At 43.6% G+C, this 19726-nt stretch overlaps 1 protein-coding gene across 2 annotated transcripts in view; it reads left to right on the top strand.

The window, feature by feature from the left end:
- FYB1 (FYN binding protein 1) overlaps positions 1-19726 on the top strand; it is a 157388-nt gene that overhangs the window by 99911 nt on the left and 37751 nt on the right. For both annotated transcript variants that reach the window (XM_060190980.1, XM_007517631.3), the window contains exons 3-5: positions 4047-4194; positions 16780-16826; positions 19404-19423. In XM_060190980.1, coding sequence (XP_060046963.1) covers positions 4047-4194; positions 16780-16826; positions 19404-19423 — 215 coding nt within the window. The remainder of the gene's footprint in view (positions 1-4046; positions 4195-16779; positions 16827-19403; positions 19424-19726) is intronic.

Below are 19726 nucleotides of genomic sequence, written 5' to 3'. Positions count from 1 at the left end.
CTGAAAGTGACCAAAGTTTTGCAAAGCAAAATGTTTCGCTGCGAAATACCAGTGAGACTCAGGAAGGGCTGACAGTAGGTGGCTCGCAGGGTGGAGGCTAGCCCGTGGTCATGTGCCGGTGCAGGTCCACACCTGCACCACGGGTGTGTGTGTGTGTGTGAGTGTCTGTGTCTGTGTGTGTGAGTGAGTGAGTGTGTGTGTCTGTGTGTGAGTGTGTGTGTGTGTGAGTGTCTGTATCTGTGTGTGTGAGTGAGTGTGTGTGTCTGTGTGTGAGTGAGTGTGTGTGTCTGTGTGTGTGTGTGTGTGTGTGTGGGTGGGTGGGTGGTATGGTGTGTGTGGTGTGTGTGTGTGTGAGTGTCTGTATCTGTGTGTGTGAGTGAGTGAGTGTGTCTGTGTGTGAGTGTGTGTGTGTGTGTGTGTGGTGTGGTGTGTGTGGTGTGTGTGGTGTGTATGTATGTGTGTGAGTGTGTGTGTGGTGTGTGTGGTGTGTGGTGTGTGTGGTGTGTGAGTATGTATGTGTGTGAGTGTGTGTGTGTGTGAGTGTGAGTGTGTGTATGTGTGTGTTTACTTCCAAGCTTTCAGTCACTCTGCTATGGAATATCTCCTGCTTGGTAACATCTTTGACGTGAAAAGCTAAGTTGCAGATGTCTAATAAACATTTTTTTCTATTCTGGATAATAATTTAGCAAAATTTTTTCACATACTCTGTCTTATGACAAAGACTCATTTTATTTTTTTTTGTTAGTAGTAGTTTGTTACAAGATTGTGAGATAATAACAGACAGACAGCTCCACACCACACCCACCACCAAAGCTCTGTGCCCCAGCCCGTCCCAGCTTATAAAGCCGCCACCAGCCTTCTCGTAAGTCCCACAAACACTTTGCTCGCTTCTGATTTGCTTGGATTTCTTTTTGGTATATTCATGTAAATCAGATCTCTAGATTTCACATGTGAGTGAGACCATCTGGTAATTATCAGTGTTTTTATAGCAACTTGTTCTCTTATATATCTATCAAACTGTGTCATTTATAAATTACTATCACAAGATGAGGAACATAATGACAACATAGTGGTTCTTCAAAAGACTTTCAAGCTTGAAAGTCTGAGGTCTTGGGTTCAGTCCCCAGCACCACCATCAGTCCAAGTGAGCAGTGCTCTGGTCGCTATCTGTCAGTCTTTCTGTCTGTCTATCCATCTGTTTCATTAAATAATAACTAAAATATCTTTTTAAAAAGCAAGATGTCATTTTCACCTGTCCAATTAACTAGAATTTTGAATGTTTATTCCATGATAAGTCATTTCAAATAAATAAGTAATAGCATATTAGGCAGTGTAGCAGGAACATTGACAAATAGTTTAAGAACCAAACAAACAAATCAACAAGAATTTTGAAGAGGTGGTGTAAAATATGAAGTTTGGTATGACAGTGTGCACACTTAACCAGGTGTACCACCAGCAGGCCTGCAGCCACCAGCAGATATGGGGCCCATATTTGATGGAGACATCACAGAGCAATGCATGATGGTCTGTGCGCTGAGGTATGATCCAGCCCAGAAAAAGGAAATGCTGCCATGTGCAACAAGAGGGGCAAATTCTGCGGGTGTTTTGCTAAGTGAGATGAGTCAGCAAGGAAAGACAAATTTCCTGATATCACCCACACGTGGGGGTTTCAAGTTAAACTCACTGAAATGGAGAGTGGAAAAGGAGTTGCCAAGGCTGGGGTGGAGGAAATTAAGAGTGTCTAAAAAAAGGATCAACTTTCAGTTATAAGTTTATTAAGATCTATATAGTGTAATGCCTGGTGCCTATACTGGGTAATGCTGCACTGCATGACTGAAATTTACTAAGCTAGAAATCAAGGGCCCTCATGTAGAAGAAAGAGGAGGAAGAGGAGGAGGGGGAGGAGGGGGAGGAGGGGGAGGAGAGGGAGGGGAAAGGAGGAGGAGAGGAAGAGGAGGAGGAGCAGGAGGAGGAGAAGAAGAAGAAGTAGGAGGAGGAGAAGGAGAAGAAGGAGGAGGAGGAGGGGAAGAAGAAGGAGGAGGGGAAGAAGAAGGAGGAGGGGAAGAAGAAGGAGGAGGAGGAGAAGAAGGAGGAGGAGGAGAAGAAGGATGAGGAGGGAGAAGTAGGAGGAGGAGGGGGAGAAGGATAAGGAGAAGAAGGAGGAGGATGGGGAAGGAGGAGGAGGAGAAGGATAAGGAGAAGAAGGAGGAGGAGAAGGGGAAGCAGAAGGAGGAGGATAAGGAGAAGGAGGAGGAGGGGAAGAAGGAGGAGGAGGAGGGGAAGAAGGAGAAGGAGGAGGAGGGGAAGAAGAAGGAGGAGGAGAAGGAAGAGGAGGGGAAGGAGAAGGAGACGGAGGAGAAGAAGGAGAAGGAGGAGAAGAAGAAGTAGAAGGAGGAGGAGAATGATAAGGAGAAGAAGGAGGATGAGGAGGAGAAGAAGTAGAAAGTGAAGAAGAAGGAGGAGGAGGAAGAGGAGGAGGAGGAGGAGAAGAAGAAGAAGAGGAAGAGGAAGAAGAGGAAGGAGAAGGAGAAGGAGAAGGTGAAGAAGAAGGTGAAGAAGAAGGTGAAGAAGAAGGTGAAGAAGATGGGGAGGAAGGAGACAAATATATGAGATGTCAGTTCCCATGATGGAGGACTGCCTTCACAGTATATACTTACATCAAATCATCATGCTATGCACTTTAAATATCTGAGTTTCTTTCTCATCACCAGGACTTTATTTCTATGTGTTTACTGTTTCAGATGGAAGAAGAGAGAGAGAGAGAGAGAGAGAGAGAGAGACCACAGCACTGAAGGGTCCTCCAGTGGTGGGAGCTGGGCTTGAATTTGATGTGTACTTGTGGCAAAAACAAAGTGCACTAGGCAGGTTAACTACTTTGATACCCCTCTTTTAGTTTAATTAGTCAATTATTTTCCCAAAGGTAGGAGAACAAAAGAATCTTTTTTCTTCTTGCCACCAAGGTTATTATTGAAGCTCAGTGCCTACAGGGTGAACCCACCACTGCCTGCAGCCATTTTTTTCTTTTTGATAGAGACAGAAATTGAGAGGGAAGGAGAAGATAGAGAGGGAAAGAAGAGAGAGACCTGCAGCACTGCTTCAACATTCATGAAACTTCCCCCTGTAGGCGGGGACCAGGGGCTTGAACCTGGGTCCTTGCACATGGTAATATGCACACTACTTCCCAGACCCCAAGAAGTAGAATATTTTAGATGCCATGTTGCATGATACTTAGCCTCTTCGAGAGTATTATACTCATACCAAGGACATGACTTGGCAGAAGATACATATACATGAGTCCCTGGGGTTTCTTGTTTGGTTGGTTTTTATTTATTTATTTATTTATTTATTTATTTATTTATTTATTTATTTATAGTGGTTTAATAATGATTAACAAGACTGTAAAATAATGGGTACAATTCCACACAGTTCCTGAGTTCCGTGTCCCCGTCCCCTCCACTGGAAGCTTCCCTGTTCTTTATCCCTCTGGGAGCATGGACCCAAATTCTCTATGGGGAGCAGAAGGTGGGAGTTGTGGCTTCTGTCATTGCTTCTCCGCTGGACATGGGTGTTGGCAGGTGGACCCACACCCCCAGCCTGTGTCTGTCTGTCCCTAGTGGGGCAGGGTCCCTGAGACTCTGGACATGGACATTGGCAGGCAGATCCACCCCCAGCCTGTCTATCTTCCCAGTGGGGCAGGGTCCCTGAGTTTTATCCTGGCCACACCGAAGAGCACCATGAACAGGGTCAAATGCAACCCTGGGATGGGGACTCATGCTTAGGATCTCTCCTCTGCCTCTTGTTTGTCTTCTCTCTCACAAAGACACTAAACAATTAAGATTAATAGGGAGTAATGGAAACATGCTCCCTGATATTGACTCAAAAAAAAAACCCAAATATTAGAGTTTTCCAAGCATTAACTCGGACCTAATAGGATGCACCCTTACATCTCTCCACTTGAAATCATCATGTCTGTATATATAGAATAGCCAGCATTTGTACTGTGAATCTTTAAATCAACTCATGGTGTTTTTCCTTTGCATTTCCAGGCTCCAACAAAGGCCACACTCCATACTCAACAGCCCCCCTTCCACAGCCTCCTCCAGCCTCCCAGCCACCACTGCCAGCGTCTCACCCAACACAGCTGCCAGCCCCGAGTCTCCCTCCCAGGAACATCAAACCCCCCTTGGAGCTGAAGTAAGTAGATCAGCCCCTTTCTCTGCAAACTCTTGTCATGGATTTTCAAACTGAGTTTAATTGAACATTGAGGGTTCATAGTGAACTGGTCTGGCCACGGAGTTAGACAGAAAACTGGCAGGGAAGAAGGGAGGCTGGGCAGAAGATTTTCAGACCGCCATACTGCTTAAGGTCTGAGCACACATTACAGGGCTCAAGGATATGGGTTCAAGCCCCTGGTCTCCACCTACAGGGGAAGCTTCGCAAGTGGTGAAGCAGAGCTGCAGGTGTCTCTGTGTCTCTCCCCCCCCACCCTCCCCTCTCAATTTCTCTCTGTCTCTGTCATATATATATATGTGGAAATTTCCACTACCTTTCTTCAAGTTGTGAAATTTCTTTCAGGGCAGAAGCACCTCCTGGGAATCCTTATGTCACCGTCATTAACATTAACACCACAGGCATAATCACCACCACCATCTCCATCTCCATGTTTTACTGGCTGCCTCTAACGTGCTAGGCTCTTTATACATATACCTATGAAATTATCAGATGAGTAGTGTTGTCATCTCACAGCTGGAGAAATAGAACTTTACAGGGGCTTTGTGGTTCTGTTGAAAACTGGAAGCCTTCTATTCAAATTTACTTGCTTCTGCCTTCCTAGATTGCTCTAAGGCACCACTATAGTGGGCCCTTTGTTTATGATTTACTGCAATAACTGAGAAAAAAGTTAGCAAACTTTTAAAAGAATGAAAATGTCTTTTAAAAAGTAAATATTCAGAAAATGGCAAGAAGAAGCCTTTCTGGCATGTCAGATTAGATCTAGAATTTTTTTTTTTTCCTCCAGAGTTATTGCCGGGGCTTGGTGCCTACACTAACAATCCACTGCTCCTGGAGGCCATGTTCCCCATTTTTGTTGCCCTTGTTGATGTTATTATTCCAGTTGTTGTTGTTGGACAGGACAGAGAGAAATGGAGAGAAGAGGGGAAGACAGAGAGGAGAGAGAAAGACAGACTCCTGCAGATCTGCTTCACTGTTTGTAAAGCGACTCCCCTGCAGGTGGGGAGCCGGGGCTCAAACCTGGATCCTTATTCCAGTCCTTGTGCTTCGCATGTATGCTTATCCCGCTGTGCTACTGCCCGGCCCCCTGAAAATTTCTTTACATGATTCCCAGTTACCACAAAAAAAGCTTTGTCTTCATGTCTTCAAATATTTATCTCAAGTGGTCCGGGAAGAGGAGCAGTGGATAAGGAATCGGACTTTCAAGCATGAGGTCCTGAGTTCAATCCCCGGCAGCACATGGACCAGAGTGATTCTGGTTCTTGCTCTCCTCCTGTCTTTCTCATGAATAAATAAATTAATTTAAGAAAAAAAAGGAGTCAGGCTATAGCGCAGCGCGTTAAGCGCAGGTGGCGCGAAGGGCAAGGACCGGCGTAAGGATCCTGGTTCCAGCCCCCGGCTCCCCACCTGCAGGGGAGTCACTTCACAGGTGGTGAAGCAGGTCTGCAAAAGAGAATAAATAAATATTAAAAAAAGAAGATAATCTTTTAAAAATAAATGTGTTTTATGCCATGGAATTGCTAAATGCTAAGTAGTGGGCTAGACCACTTTTATCTTTTAGAAAGTGTTTCTGAGACTTAAGAGTTTAGGGGTAAGATGTTTTCCAAGCCATCTTGTTTGTTTCACTGGCCTTAGAAGAAGCCAGGACTTTTGTACTTGTTATTTGGTTAGAACATTTTCCTATACTACATTAACATGTTAGAAGTAACCACCTTAAACATGGTTTGGCTTATGTTCCTTTGCTTCTTTTGTTTCTATGAACTTTGTCATTGTTTTTCTAGCCCCCACATTCTTCATCTCTGTATTTCAAATTAATTAAAATATGATTAAAAGTCAAAAAAAAAAAAAAAGAAGAACCCATTGTTCTGGGTAGCCTTTAAAAAACATAAATACTTAGCTCAATTTTTTTCTTTTCCTTTAATTCTCTGACCGCTCTGATGTGGTTTTTTTGTTTTTTTTTTACCTCTAAAGGACTTAATGCTCACACTCAGGTAATAAACTCGGTTAAAAACCGAATCCATTCTAACTGGCAGGGTTCTTTCACTCAAGCCACAGTTTAGACGAGGGCCTGACTCACTGGTCATGCGTGTCCACCACTGTGCTTCCCTTCAATTACAGGCTCAAACCTGTAATTTGACTTTCATGGTTTAGCTGCCGCCTAGCCGGCTTCATACTGCTCAGCGCTATTATCTTACAACTGGTCTGCTTTGTGCATTCGTATCATCTACATTAGAGTGTTTAGTACTTAAAGACTAATACCTCAAACTATCTAGCTGTAAAGTAAAAGTATAATTCATCTGCCTAGTAGCATATAAATATAAAGTAGATATTACTTTAATTAAAGTAATTGTGTGTTATTACCAACAATTGATAGCTAAGAAAATTATTTTGCTTTTACATTTACTGATTCCTGTTTCTTTTTATTATTTTACCTATTCTGATGTTACCATGCACAAGGGCCTAGGTTCAAGCCCCGGCTCCCCACCTGCAGCAGAGAAGCTTCACAAGCAGTGAAGCAGGTCTACAGCTGTCTAACTCTCCCCCACTCTATCTCCCATTCCCTTCTTAATTTTTCTCTCTCTGTCCTGTTAAATAAAAATAGGAAGAAAGGGGGTCGGGTGGTGGCACAGTGGATTAAGCGCATGTGGCGCAAAGCGCAGGGACTGGTGTAAGGATCCCTGTTCGAGCCCCCGGCTTCCCACCTGCAGGGGAAGTCGCTTCACAGGCGGTGAAGCAGGTCTGCAGACGTCTTATCTTTCTCTCCCCCTCTCTGTCTTCCCCTCCTCTCTCCATTTCTCTCTGTCCTATCCAACAACGAATGACATCAACAATAGCAATAATAATAACCACAACGAGGCTACAACAACAAGGGCAACAAAAGGGGGGGAAATGGCCTCCAGGAGCGGTGCATTCATAGTGCAGGCACCAAGCCCAGCAATAACCCTGGAGGGAAAAAAAAATAGGAAGAAAGAATGGAAGAAAAAAAAAAAACACCAGGAGGAATAGATTTGTAGTGCCGGCACCAAGCCCCAGCATTGTCTGTGATTGCAGAGAGAGAGAAAAAGAGGGAGAGAGAAACAATTAGGACAAACTACAAACTGCCTCATTCCTGTTCCCATCCTACTGAAGACTCCTAGGTAGAAGGTCCGGTTTGCCACCTTGTTTGTGTCATCAGAAGCGGCATACGCTGAGGCTTAATACAGCACTGCAGCAGAGGTCCACATCACTGTCACCTCAGTCAAATTCTTAATTTCAGGAGAAGTATTTCAGATTCTACAAATTAAGATTCCAAAATAACCTTCTAGAGAGACAAGAGTTTAGGCTGTCACATGCATAAGGTAAACTTCAACTGGCCTGTCTGAAATGGTGGAGCGGGGCGGGGGTGTGATGGGGGTGGAAGCTGCAGGATGTCTCTAAGAGAACTTATTTTCAAAAGTGAAACTGTGGTGTAGAGGCAGACTTTGAAGCTCTCATCAGAGAGCCCAAGTACATTCCAAAGTGAAGAAACAGTTGGTTAGAATCCCCCTCTCCCCTCTCCCCAAGTAGGGGAAGTTAGATAAAACCGGAAGAGAAAACTAAAGCAAACTGGGTCTCAGTGCACAGGCGCCTGTTTGGGGTGTGTGTGTGTGTGTGTGTGTGTGTGTGTGTGTGTGTGTGTGTAAACTGAAATGAAAGCAAACTGGGTCTCGGTACTCAGGCTCCTAAGTTTGTGTGTGTGTGTGTGTGTGTGTGTGTGTGTACGCGTGTGTGCGTGTGCGTGTGCGTGTGTGTGTGCACGCAAACTGAAATGAAAGCAAACTGGGTCTCGGTACTCAGGCTCCTAAGTTTAGTGTGTGTGTGTGTGTGTGTGTGTGTGTGTGTGTGCACAAACTGAAATGAAAGCAAACTGGGTCTCGGTACTCAGGCTCCTAAGTTTAGTGTGTGTGTGCGTGTGTGTGTGTGTGTGTGTGTGTGCGCGCAAACTGAAATGAAAGCAAACTGGGTCTCGGTACTCAGGCTCCTAAGTTTGTGTGTGTGTGTGTGTGTGTGTGTGTGTGTGTGTGTGTGTGTGTGTGCAAGAGGGAAATTGGTGGGATGATTGTTAAGTAAAACTGTGAGATGTGAATGTTTCTCTGCTTTTCCATTCCTCCCAGTCACCTCCCAGTCACCTCCCAGTCATGGCCCCTCTGGAGGCTGCCAACTGTTCCCTCATCCTGGGGTCTAGAGCTGATGTGTGTTGTTGTTGTTTGGGGGGTTAATGTCCATTTGGCAATCCGCTTTTGAGCCAACACATTGTACCTTTGTAGTAGAAACTGTGTATCACAGGTGACTAGAACAAGGGCATCTCTCTAGATAAAATGGTGCAACAGACAGAGAAGGAAAAAAGAATAAATAGAAAGAAGAGATGTAGCAAATCGGGAAATGTCTAGCCTGCTGGCTAAAATACAACATGGTTCAGTGGTGTACTGTGGACACTTTTTTAATCTTTGTCTATTTGTTTGAGACAGCCAGAAATTGAGAGGGAAGGGGGTGACAGAGCGGGAGAAAGACAGAGACACCTGCAGCCCTGCTTCACCACTTGCAAAGCTTTCCCCCTGCGGGTGGGGACCAGGGGCTTGAACCTGGGTCCTTGCACATTGTAATGTGTGCTCAAATGCCACCACCTGGCCCCAAACTGTGAACATTTAATTGGGGACAGTATATCCTCTTTCATAGAAAGATACACATGTGAGTAAAGACTCCAGGAAGAGAGTTATTTACACATGTAAATATCTGGAAGAAGACAACTCTTAGGCATAGAAAACAGACAGAAGGGAGCTGGGCGGTGGCGCAGCGGGTTAAGCGCAGGTGTCGCAAAGCGCAAGGACCAGCGTAAGGATCCCAGTTCGAGCCCCCGGCTCCCCACCTGCAGGGGGTCGATTCACAGGCGGTGAAGCAGGTCTGCAGGTGTCTGTCTTTCTCTCCCCCTCTCTGTCTTCCCCTCCTCTCTCCATTTCTCTCTGTCCTAGCCAACAATGATGACGGCAATAACAACAACATTGATAAACAACAAGGGCATCAAAGAGGAAAAATAGCCTGCAGGAGCAGTGGATTCATAGTGCAGGCACTGAGCCCCAGAAATAACCTTGGAAGCAAAAAGAAAAAGGAGGGCCGGGCGGTGGCGACACACCTGGTTGAGCGCACATATTACAATGAGCAAGGACCCAGGTTCAAGTCCCCGGTCCCCACCTGCAGGGGTAAAGCTTCACGAGTGGTGAAGCAGGGCTGCGGGTGTCTCTCTGTCTCTCTTTCTCTCTATCCTCCCCTTCCCTCTTGATTTCTGGCTGTCTCTATCCAATAAATAAATAAAGGTAATAAAAAAAAATTTTTAAAGAAAATAGATAGAAAAGCAGGTTCCTGGTGATTAAGGAGGAGGAGAAGAAGCTGGAGGTGAAGCAGACACGGCAAAGCAGAGCAAGTAGAAGAGGCAGCCCACGCGGGACTTGGTGCACCTAGTGGAGATCATGGCCGTAGCCTATGTGACATGTGAGCTGCTGAAGGAGTCTCAACAAAACACTGATGTTTTCTGATTTAAGGTCAGCTCAACAGCTGTGTTAAAAGAAAAAAAAAAGCAGTCGGCCAGTATGGAAGCAGCTAGGCAGACCTTACAGAAATGGAGGCAGTGCTCACTCACCAAGACCGCAGCCGTAGGGGTGGTGAGAGGCGTCCCGGTACAGAAAACAGTTTGAAGACAGAGGTAGTGGGAGCTGGATTTAGGATATGAAATGTTGGGTTGTCAGGAAAGTCACCAGGCATTTTTGCATAGAAAAACACAGGGGGGAAAAAATACGTCATGTCTTTTCCAACAAACCCAGTGACAAGAGGAAAAAGGTGGACCGAGGGGTTGGGCTTGGGCGAGTACGTACAAGGGGAAAGGAAACGTGGTTGTGTCTGAGGGTGGGGAGACCAAGAGAGCTTGGTTACCTGGAGCCTGAGATGCCTCTTCAGCATCCTCAGAGAAGTGTCCAGATGGACACTGGTACGAAAAAGAAGTAGGGAAGGGACTGCAGGCTAAAACTTTGAAGGGACAGAGAGAGAGAGAGGACAGTGGGCAATGGGCACACACCAGGCTTCTAGGCCTGAGGCCCCTGAGGTATGAATGAGTTGGTCTGCCCTGCCTGGAACGAAGGTGGACAGTCTTCAGCACCGCCGGGAATGTGAAGTCCCTGTCTTTGTCAAGGCAAGAATCTCCATTCCGGGCCAAGGAAGCATGTTTCGGGTGATAAGGCAGCTCTTATCATCTTGGGCCTCTCCTGCTACTTCCCAGAAGTCACTTGTCATCCCAGCATCTGGGTCAGAAAGCCTTTTACAAGCAAGAGAGTGTAGCCTGGTGAGAAACAGGAGTGAAGAGTATCTTTTTTTTAAAGCAGTTGAGGGCAAGGTTATGTTGCGTTTTAAATTGTGTTGGTTCCCCATCTAGTGGTCAGAACACTGTTACTAAAACACTTTCTGTCGCTGTACTCAGACACCTGAGAAGTCAATGAAATGGCTCTGAAAACTGAGTGTTTTTCATTATTAGTATTCAAATCAATGTCTTTTTTCCCCCCTTCATTAATGATTCAACAGAGTTTTACAAAACTATAAGATCGCAGGAGTAAGCTCTCACAGCCATGGTCGATCAGAACCCAAGTTCTGTGCCCTCCCATAGTCAAGGCAGTAAGCATCCTCAGTGAAGTGGATTTCTTGAAACCATTTTAAAGTCATTTATATTTTTAAAATTATCACTGTGTCTTCCTGTGGAAACAGAACCAATCTTTGAGTTGTAGCATACTGAATAAGTTACATGGTTATTAATAGTAAAGTGGCAGGAAAGGTGAAGCAAAAAATCAGAAACAGTGGGAAGTGACTAGCGCTGGAAAGGAAAGGTTGCTGGACATTTCTTGCTCCAAGGCCATTCATAGTCGCTGGACAGAATATTCTGGCTTTGGGTGCTTGTCTCTATAAAGCAAAGTGTAGCCAAGGGGCCCCATCCAGGCCACTTCTCTGAGCTTGCAATTATTTTGCCGATCAACAAGCATGGATGGCTGTGGTCCCCTCCACTAGAATGAAGCTTCATGTGGACAGGGGTCTTGTATTAATGGAAATTTACACAGGGGCTGTGAGAAAATATATGCTCAGTAAACAAGGACAACAACAACAAAATTATGACTCTACAACTAGAGGAAATGTAAGATTTCACCTATTTAAAAGACTGTTTTGGAATTTCACACTTAGATCAGCCATGCATGCCCAGACACTCTTGTTATACTCACTTGTCTGTTTGAAAAGCATTGACTTGAGCATGTCATCAGGTAAACATTCCTCTTCTGTTAAATAGAGAAGACGTGTTCCAGGACACAGTACATAGGATTTTATTCTCAGTAAGGACTGGTGTAGGAAAAAAAAAATTGTCACTCAGATTTTCTCGTTTTAAAAATATATAATAAAAAATCTAGAGTCATGAGTGAAAAAATAAGATATAAAAGGTCAACAGAGCAGAAGTTTTTTTTTAATATTTTTTATTCCCTTTTGTTGCCCTTGTTGTGGTTATTGATGTCATCGTTGTTGGATAGGACAGAGAGAAATGGAGAGAGGAGGGGAAGACAGAGAGGGGAGAGAGAAAGACAGACACCTGCAGACCTGCTTCACCGCTTGTGAAGTGACTCACCTGCAGGTGGGGAGCTGGGGGCTCGAACCCAGATCCTTATGCCGGTCCTTGCGCTTTGCGCCACCTATGCTTAACCTGCCAGACTCCCAGATCTGCATTTTTTAAATCCAGAAAATAGAGCTCTGGTAACTTTCTAAGAATGACAGATTACTATTAATTAACTTCGCTTTTTTTCGAGTTAATTCTGCATGGTTTAGAAGAAAAACAGAGAACTCTGGTGGAAGGTCTTAAATATATTTGACATATTGTCACAACGGGAAAGTGTCGCTTTCTTCCTTTTACCTCCACCCTGCGCCTGGCTGTCTGTAACTTGAGCTGTCTAATTCTTTCTCTCTCCCTCTCTCTCTCTCTCACTCTCTCTCGGACTGTTTTTAATGTGGAGAACATTGTTTTCAACAACTGATCTGAGCTTATTCACAACACTCACACCTTTGCTGAGTAAGCCCTCTCCCATTTTATGCCTCACATTTTCAGCATCACTGTTTGATACCTGGTGAATATCTTAACCGTACATCTACTGTAAATCCAGGCCCATTTAAAATAAATGGGGATTATGTGCGGCTGTGGGAGCCAGAGGTGCATGTGCACATGGAACACTGTTTACATGTATGTACACACGGAACACTGTTGACATGTTTACATTTATGTGCACATGGAACACTGTTTACATGTTTACATGTATGTGCACACAGGACACTGTTGGCATGTTTATGTGTACCTGCACACGGCACACTGTTGGCGTGTTTACATGTATGTGCACATGGACCACTGTTGGCATGTTTACATGTGTGTGCACACGGAACACTGTTTACATGCATGTGCACATGGAACACTTTATATGTTTACATGCATGTGCACACGGAACACTGTTGACATGCGGTGAGTGATTTGCATAAGTTACTGACACGGCCTTGTGGCAAGTATCTGTTATTCAAACAAGTGTTTCAGGAAGTGAGCTGCAAGTCCGTAGCCCTCTTGACTTGATGTGTTTTTTAAAAATTATAACAAGCCATTCACTGTCATCATAAAAGTTAGTTTTCTAGTATTACTAGGACATCATTAATTCATATACTCGGCAGGGATTACCAGAAAACTTTCTAAACCTAACAGTCATGGTAGTGAACTCACTGGCAAAGTGACAGTCTCTTTCCTCAGGGGACTTGTGGTCTCATACAGGAAAGGAGACCAGGAAGCAATTATTCTACGATTCTCATCATTCAGAACAGTCACTATAAGAAAAGCAATGTGTGGCATACAAGTGCTCATACTGTATGGGCTTAGGGGTGACGGTATCTTCGGGAAGGAGAGCAAGTTTAAGAAGAGCTTAAAAGACTGAGGAGGACACTCAACAGGAGTGAGGAATGAGGAGAAGTGAGAATTATTCCAAGGGAGGGAAGTTGCCAGGACCAGCCTGTAGAAACATGAGACTAGCAGACAGTCAGAGAGTGGATTCAATATTGCTATGTGAGAAAGTCAGATAAGGAGAGGACAGCTGAGGGATAACGCAGTAAAAGAACAGAGGTGGTGGCATGCAAGACAGTATAGGTGGAGGAAGCTGGAATTCCATGTCAAGAGCTCCAAGGGCTCCAGGTTCAATGCCTGGTACTGCATATACCAGAGTTCAGCAGTGTTCTGATCATTTTCATAGAAACAAACACATCTGGGGACAGACAGTGGCACACCTGGCTGAGTGCATGTGTTACAATGTGCAAGGATCCAGGTTCAAGCCTTTGGTCCCCACCTGCAGGTGAAAAGTTTCATGGGTGGTAAAGCAGGGTTGCAGTTATCTCTCTCTTCCTCTCTCCCTATCTCCCCTCCCCTATGGATTTTTCTGTATCTATCTAATAAATAAAATAAGAAAAATAATCACACTATGTTGAAAAATAAATCTTAAAAATATTTAAAAAACAGAGAGTCAGGAAACAGTGCAGTGGGTTAAGTGCACGTGGTGCGAAGCACAAGGACCGGCCTAAGGATCCCGGTTCGAACCCGGGCTCCCCACCTGCGGGGGAGTCACTTCACAGGCAGTGAAGCAGGTCTGCAGGTGTCTGTCTCTCTCTCCTCCTCTCTGTCTTCCTCTCCTCTCTCCATTTCTCTCTGTCCTATCTAACAATGACGACAGCGACAACAACAATAGTAACTACAACAATGAAAAACAACAAGGGCAACAAAAAGGGAAAATAAATAAATATATATATATTTTTTTTAATTTAAAAACAAATCTGAGAAAACTAAAGAGATTGTATACTATGCCATGAAGTGCTCATAGACTTAATTCTATAGAATAATGGAGTATTTTGATATCTAAAGTACATATATGTATGCTTTTAATTGCTATACAGTTTATTTTTTTTATTTCTTTATTGGGGGATTAATGGTTTACAGTCAACAGTAAAACATAATAGTTTGTGCATATGTAACATTTCTCAGTTCTCCACATAGCAATTCAGCCCCCACTAGGTCCTCCTCTGCCATCATGTTCCAGGACCTGACCCCTCCCCCACCCCAGAGTCTTACACAGTTTATTAAAGTTAAAAGCAGAAACCTATTTTAACTACTTAATTTTACTTGCTATCCTAGTCAAGAATTTATATTTAAATAGTTATTATTTTAGAAGTATCATTGGTTAATAATTGGGCAAAGACTAAAATATTTCAAATCAATAAGTATGTTATAGATTTAGTTAACTAAATTCACTTACTGTTTTATATACATAAATTTATATTTTGAATTTTATTGCCAAGTATTTAAATACATACTGCACAAATTTAATGACCACTAAACAAAACTCTTCAAGGACTTAAGTGAATCTTATAAACTTATTACATTACACAACCAGTTTATTGAAATATTCAAATTATATTTTTCTTATACTTTTTAAGAAGTACATTAATTTTTAAAATGTTTAAGCACAAAAATGCAGGGAGAGTAGTATAAGACCCAGTGGTACCTCCAGCAACTGCAACGATCGTAATAGCACTGTTTACCTGGTCTCAGCTGTAGCCCTTACGAGATAATATTTTGAAATAAATATCAAACACCATAGTACTTCATCCAAAAGATCGCTATGTCAGTAGGTTTTCCTTAAAAAAAAAGCCTCAGTAGTAATAGTATAAAATATCAAACACTGTTCAGACTTTCAGCTGTTTCTCAAACTGCATACTGGTCGCCTTTGGCTGAGGGCTTTTGCTGTGTGGCACTGTGTTACTTATTTCTTTCAGCTTTTCTGGATACAAAATCCAAGCAGAGGCTACACACCTGCACTGACTTACTTGGTTTGTACTTCCCTTTCAGGCTGTAGTTCACTCTGTTTCAATTTAATGGATTGCAATTTATTTGTTGGCAAAGAAACCAAGTGATTTTGGGCATTTCTGTCTGCACACAGTGTGGGTTTTACTGATGGCTTCCATGCAGTACAGTTCCCATAGTCCTTTGCCCTCTGTCTGTCCTGTTAATTAACAGCTGGCCGTAGAGACGGCTCAGCCAGACTTAGTGCGTATTCCCGTGTATTTATTCCAGGGTGTGTGTGATAGAGATTAAGACGCCCACATGACTGTGTATTTTTTAACAAGAAATTATAATCTTTGGTCTGGTGGGGGTAGGATAGTGGTTATTATTCAAAAGATTTTCATGCCTGGGGCTCCAAGGTCCCAGATTCAACCCCCAGCACCACCATCAACCAGAGCTGAGCAGGGCTCTAGAAAGAAAAACAAACAACTCACCCATAATACGGGCTGATTCTCCTTTGTGACAATACTGACCTTGACTCTCGGCACCCAGCGCCCTGAGTTTTCAACTAGAATTTAGATGTCAGATTGAAAAAGAGAATCAATCGGTGTGATCTTTTCAACTGGAGAGTCTCTGCTGACACAAGTCTGTTAACTACTGCAGGTGTCTCCAGTACTGAACATGCTCCGTCATCCCAGAGCACAAACGTTTGTGCTCAAGTTTGAATGATCCCATCATCTCTGTTTTTAATTTTTTAATTGTTGAGTCTTCCAGCATCTAAGAAGGCTCAGTAAGGGAAACAAGTGTTTTGTCATGACCAACTCAGTCATCAACTGGGCCGTTATACTTACCTCAGTAAATCGTGTGAGGCCCAGTGACGGCGCCCCTGGTTGATCCCACACATTACCATGTGCAAGGACCACGGTTCAAGCTCCTCTGCAGGGGGAAAGCTTCATGAGCGGGGGGTCAGGGCTGCAGGTGTCTCTCTCTCTCTCCCGCTCTATCTCCCACTCACCTCTTATCTCTCTGTCCTAGCACATAAAAGAGGGAAAGGAGGACAAAATGGCCACAGGAAACACTGGATTCAGCATGTAAGCACTAAACCCAGAGATAACCCTGGTGACAACTAAAAATAAAATAAAATGAAAATGTTACGTAGAACTATTTTATTATTATAACGACTTATAATAAAATATGTAGACCATTTTTAGTGAATATTCAGACACATGTGCCCAGGGTACTTATTCCCGAGTCATGGTCAGAACAAGGATATTTCAGCCACATCTTTCACATACATAATCATAGAACCAGTCACCAGTCAGATGCCTTCAGAGTCCTGGAAGTGAATTACTGGTTTGCTGTCATCTAGCAGAACACGTTATTGCCCTGAAAGAGTAGATGGATGGCCTGTGCCCACCACGAATGGACAAGCGTTGTGTCGTGATTCCTCGAATCGCCTTTTGTTCTTTAAAAAACAAACTGTCCGGCAGTTCCAGTGTAAGCGTGGGCCGATGTCTATTCTGAGAGCTGGCAAGGTGTGGAGTCAGACAGGAGCTGGAGTTGGACGGGATACTCCAAAAGCTGGTCTTTTCCTTGCTTTTATTCGTCCTTGGATGGAGAACATCTTTTCACTGTTTTTTCTTTCTTGTTTTCAGAAGTCCTATAAATGAAGATATTCAAGATGGCCTCATGCACTCTGATGGTAAGAGACAAAATGATGTTTTGTGTGTTTTTATCTGAGATGAGGCGGCCTAGGCCATCCTCCTCAGGGGGTCACTGTAGGTCATGACCATCAAGGACCCAGGTGATTCCTTTCCTAGTTTCACTTACTCACTTTCTTTGTCTCTTATTACTCGCTGTCTTCCTCGCGTCAACTTATAATACATTCATTTTCTTTTTCTTCCTTCCTTTCTTTCTTTTTCTTTTTCTTTTTTTTTTTTTTTTTTTTTTTTAATTTACCAGAGCTGACCATTCAGCTTGCTGCTGCTGAGGCGCCACGCTCCCCACTGCCTGTGTCCGTACCTCACCTCCAGCTCTCTGTCTGCACACGGCACTGCAGTGCGCACACAGTCCTCGCTCATGTCCCTTCATGGACCTCTGAAAGACTTTCTGTAAAATGTGTGTCCAAAAGCGGAGCGACTTCTCGGCAGCTATGAAATTTTTTTTTTTTTTTTTTTTTAGATATTTACTTATTCCCTTTTGTTGCCCTTGTATTTTGATTGTTGTAGTTATTATTGTTGTGATGGATGTCATCATTGTTGGATAGGCCAGAGAGAAATGGAGAGAGGAAGGGAAGACAGAGAGGGGGAGAGAAAGACAGACACCTGCAGACCTGCTTCACCGCCTGTGAAGCGACTCCCCTGCAGGTGGGGAGCCGGTCCTTGCCCTTTGCACCACGGCCACTTAACCTGCTGTGCTACAGCCTGACTCCCGAAATATTGATTTTGACTGAGCAGCACGTTACACTGCAGAGAGTTGGATCTGTCTATACCCCCATCAGCAGGGCATGAAGATGCTAAGATGTGTCGGTCCTAGTCAGTTTCCTCCAGCCTCATATTCACAAAGGAATGCCTCCAAAGGAATGCCTCCTTTAAGATGTTCTTTGTCACTCACTATTTAATTTTATCACTGTGTTTGCTTAGTGTCACTGTGGTCTCCTTTCCGGTACTTTGCCTGTATGTAGCTTTTGGCCGGCTTGTCTCGGTCTGCTGTCTTTCCTGGCTGACTTGCATGAGTCCTTCGCGGTCCAAATGGTAGTCATTCCATCTCAGAGGCTGGCGGTGTGCATTTCTCCTACTGTCTATTGACTTAGCCTTTGATGGCCTTCACTCAACATAAGTAAATCCTGACACAATGAAACTCATTAAATGTGTCATTCACGGTTTGTTAAGCTTCATTCCAGAAGTCCCAGCCCTAGAATCAGCTGTCTTCTTCTATTTCCTGCTCCGAAGGCCACCCTTTGTATGTATGTGTTCTATTAATGTCCTTTATAACTTATATGAATTGTATTCCTCGTAATTGGGGTTTTTTAATTTCTTTTTTATTTTTTTATTTTTTATTGTCGCTGTTATTGATGTTGTTGTTGGATAGGACAAAGAGAAGTGGAGAGAGGAGGAGAAGACAGAGAGGGGGAGAGAAAGACAGACACCTGCAGACCTGCCTGTGAAGCCATTCCCCTGCAGGTGGGGAGGGTTTTTTTAAATTTCTTTATTGGGGGATTTATGGTTTACAGTTGACAGTAAATACAATAGTTTGTACATGCATGACATTTCCCAGTTTTCCACATAACAATTCAACCCCCACTGGGTCCCCCTCTGTTCCAGGACCTGTAACCCCCCCCCCCCACACACACACACACCCCAGAGTGTTTGACTTTGGTGCAGCACACCAACTCCAGTCCAAGTTCTGCTTAGTGTTTTCCCTTTGATCTTGTTTTTCAACTTCTGTCTATGAGTGAGATCATCCCATCTTCATCCTTCTCTTTCTGGCTGATCTCAATTAACATGACTTCTTCAAGCTCCATCCAAGATGAGGTGGTGAAGAAGGGGAATTTAGGGTTGTGTGTGAGTATGTGTTTTAACTCTCTTTGCAGTCCATTTTTGGGGAGTTAGTAGGAATTCAGATCTACTCATGTATGGAACCAGTTTCTGCATGACTGTTCTGCAAACACCCCAGTCCTCCTCTCAGGAGCACGTGGTGCTACCTTTACACTGCAGAGCACCACACGCACCCCTCTGTCTGTTTGTGTGTGTTCTACGTGTGCGCTTACAGGTGTGTATGTTTGTCTGTTCCACTTCACTGGTATTTGATCTTAGACCAGTGCCACACCTTGTACTTTCATTGTTCTGTATCCGAATGCCTGCTAATTTAATAATTTCACTGAACACTTGAGCATTACATTTTTTACTTCTAACTTGGTCTGTAGACTACATCAGAGTGAATCCTTGCGAACAAGCAAGGCAAAAGTACAAACTGGCTGCAATTTTCTGACCATGTCTTTGCCCCCACAAATCTGTAGGATCAAGTGCACATACTTTTCATGAAATGCAAAAAGGTGTTATTATTTTTCAGCTTTTAGCTTCTTGTATGAAAGTCAATGAAAAAATGATTTTATAATCAAGCCATATGAGGATCTGTCACACATGGTCTGTTTTGAACTTCTAAATCTCTGATAAAGCATGAATTCTGCTAGATTAAGAACACTCTGAGTATCAGATAATATCAAAGAGTTTTTTACTAGTGTGTTTTAAACTTGTGTCCTTTGTCTTTACTCCCCTAGGTACCGGAAATCTAGACGAGGTCAGAGTTTTGCACTTTTTTTTCTCATATTGTCTCTCTATTACCAAAAACATTTACCGTTCACTATGATTCATTTTCTGTTGGTATAAACCAAATTAAAATTCTCGTGAGTAATGGTGATGGTTCCCTATTTGTAATCTTACCTCATCTGAAATACGTGAGGCATTAAACACGGCTGCTGACTGGTGTCGACTGATGTCAAAGTGTCGAACATGAATTCAAATCTGGCCACACTTCTGAAGTATATGGCAGAACGTGAAATCATAGCTTCTTATGTTCGCTGTCTCAGCCGGTTTCCAATAG

The sequence above is a fragment of the Erinaceus europaeus genome, chromosome 5, assembly GCF_950295315.1.
Source record: "Erinaceus europaeus chromosome 5, mEriEur2.1, whole genome shotgun sequence".
Taxonomy (NCBI): Eukaryota; Metazoa; Chordata; class Mammalia; order Eulipotyphla; family Erinaceidae; genus Erinaceus; species Erinaceus europaeus.
The sequence above is the reverse complement of the archived record's forward strand: the minus strand, read 5'-3'. Positions and strand labels throughout refer to the sequence as shown.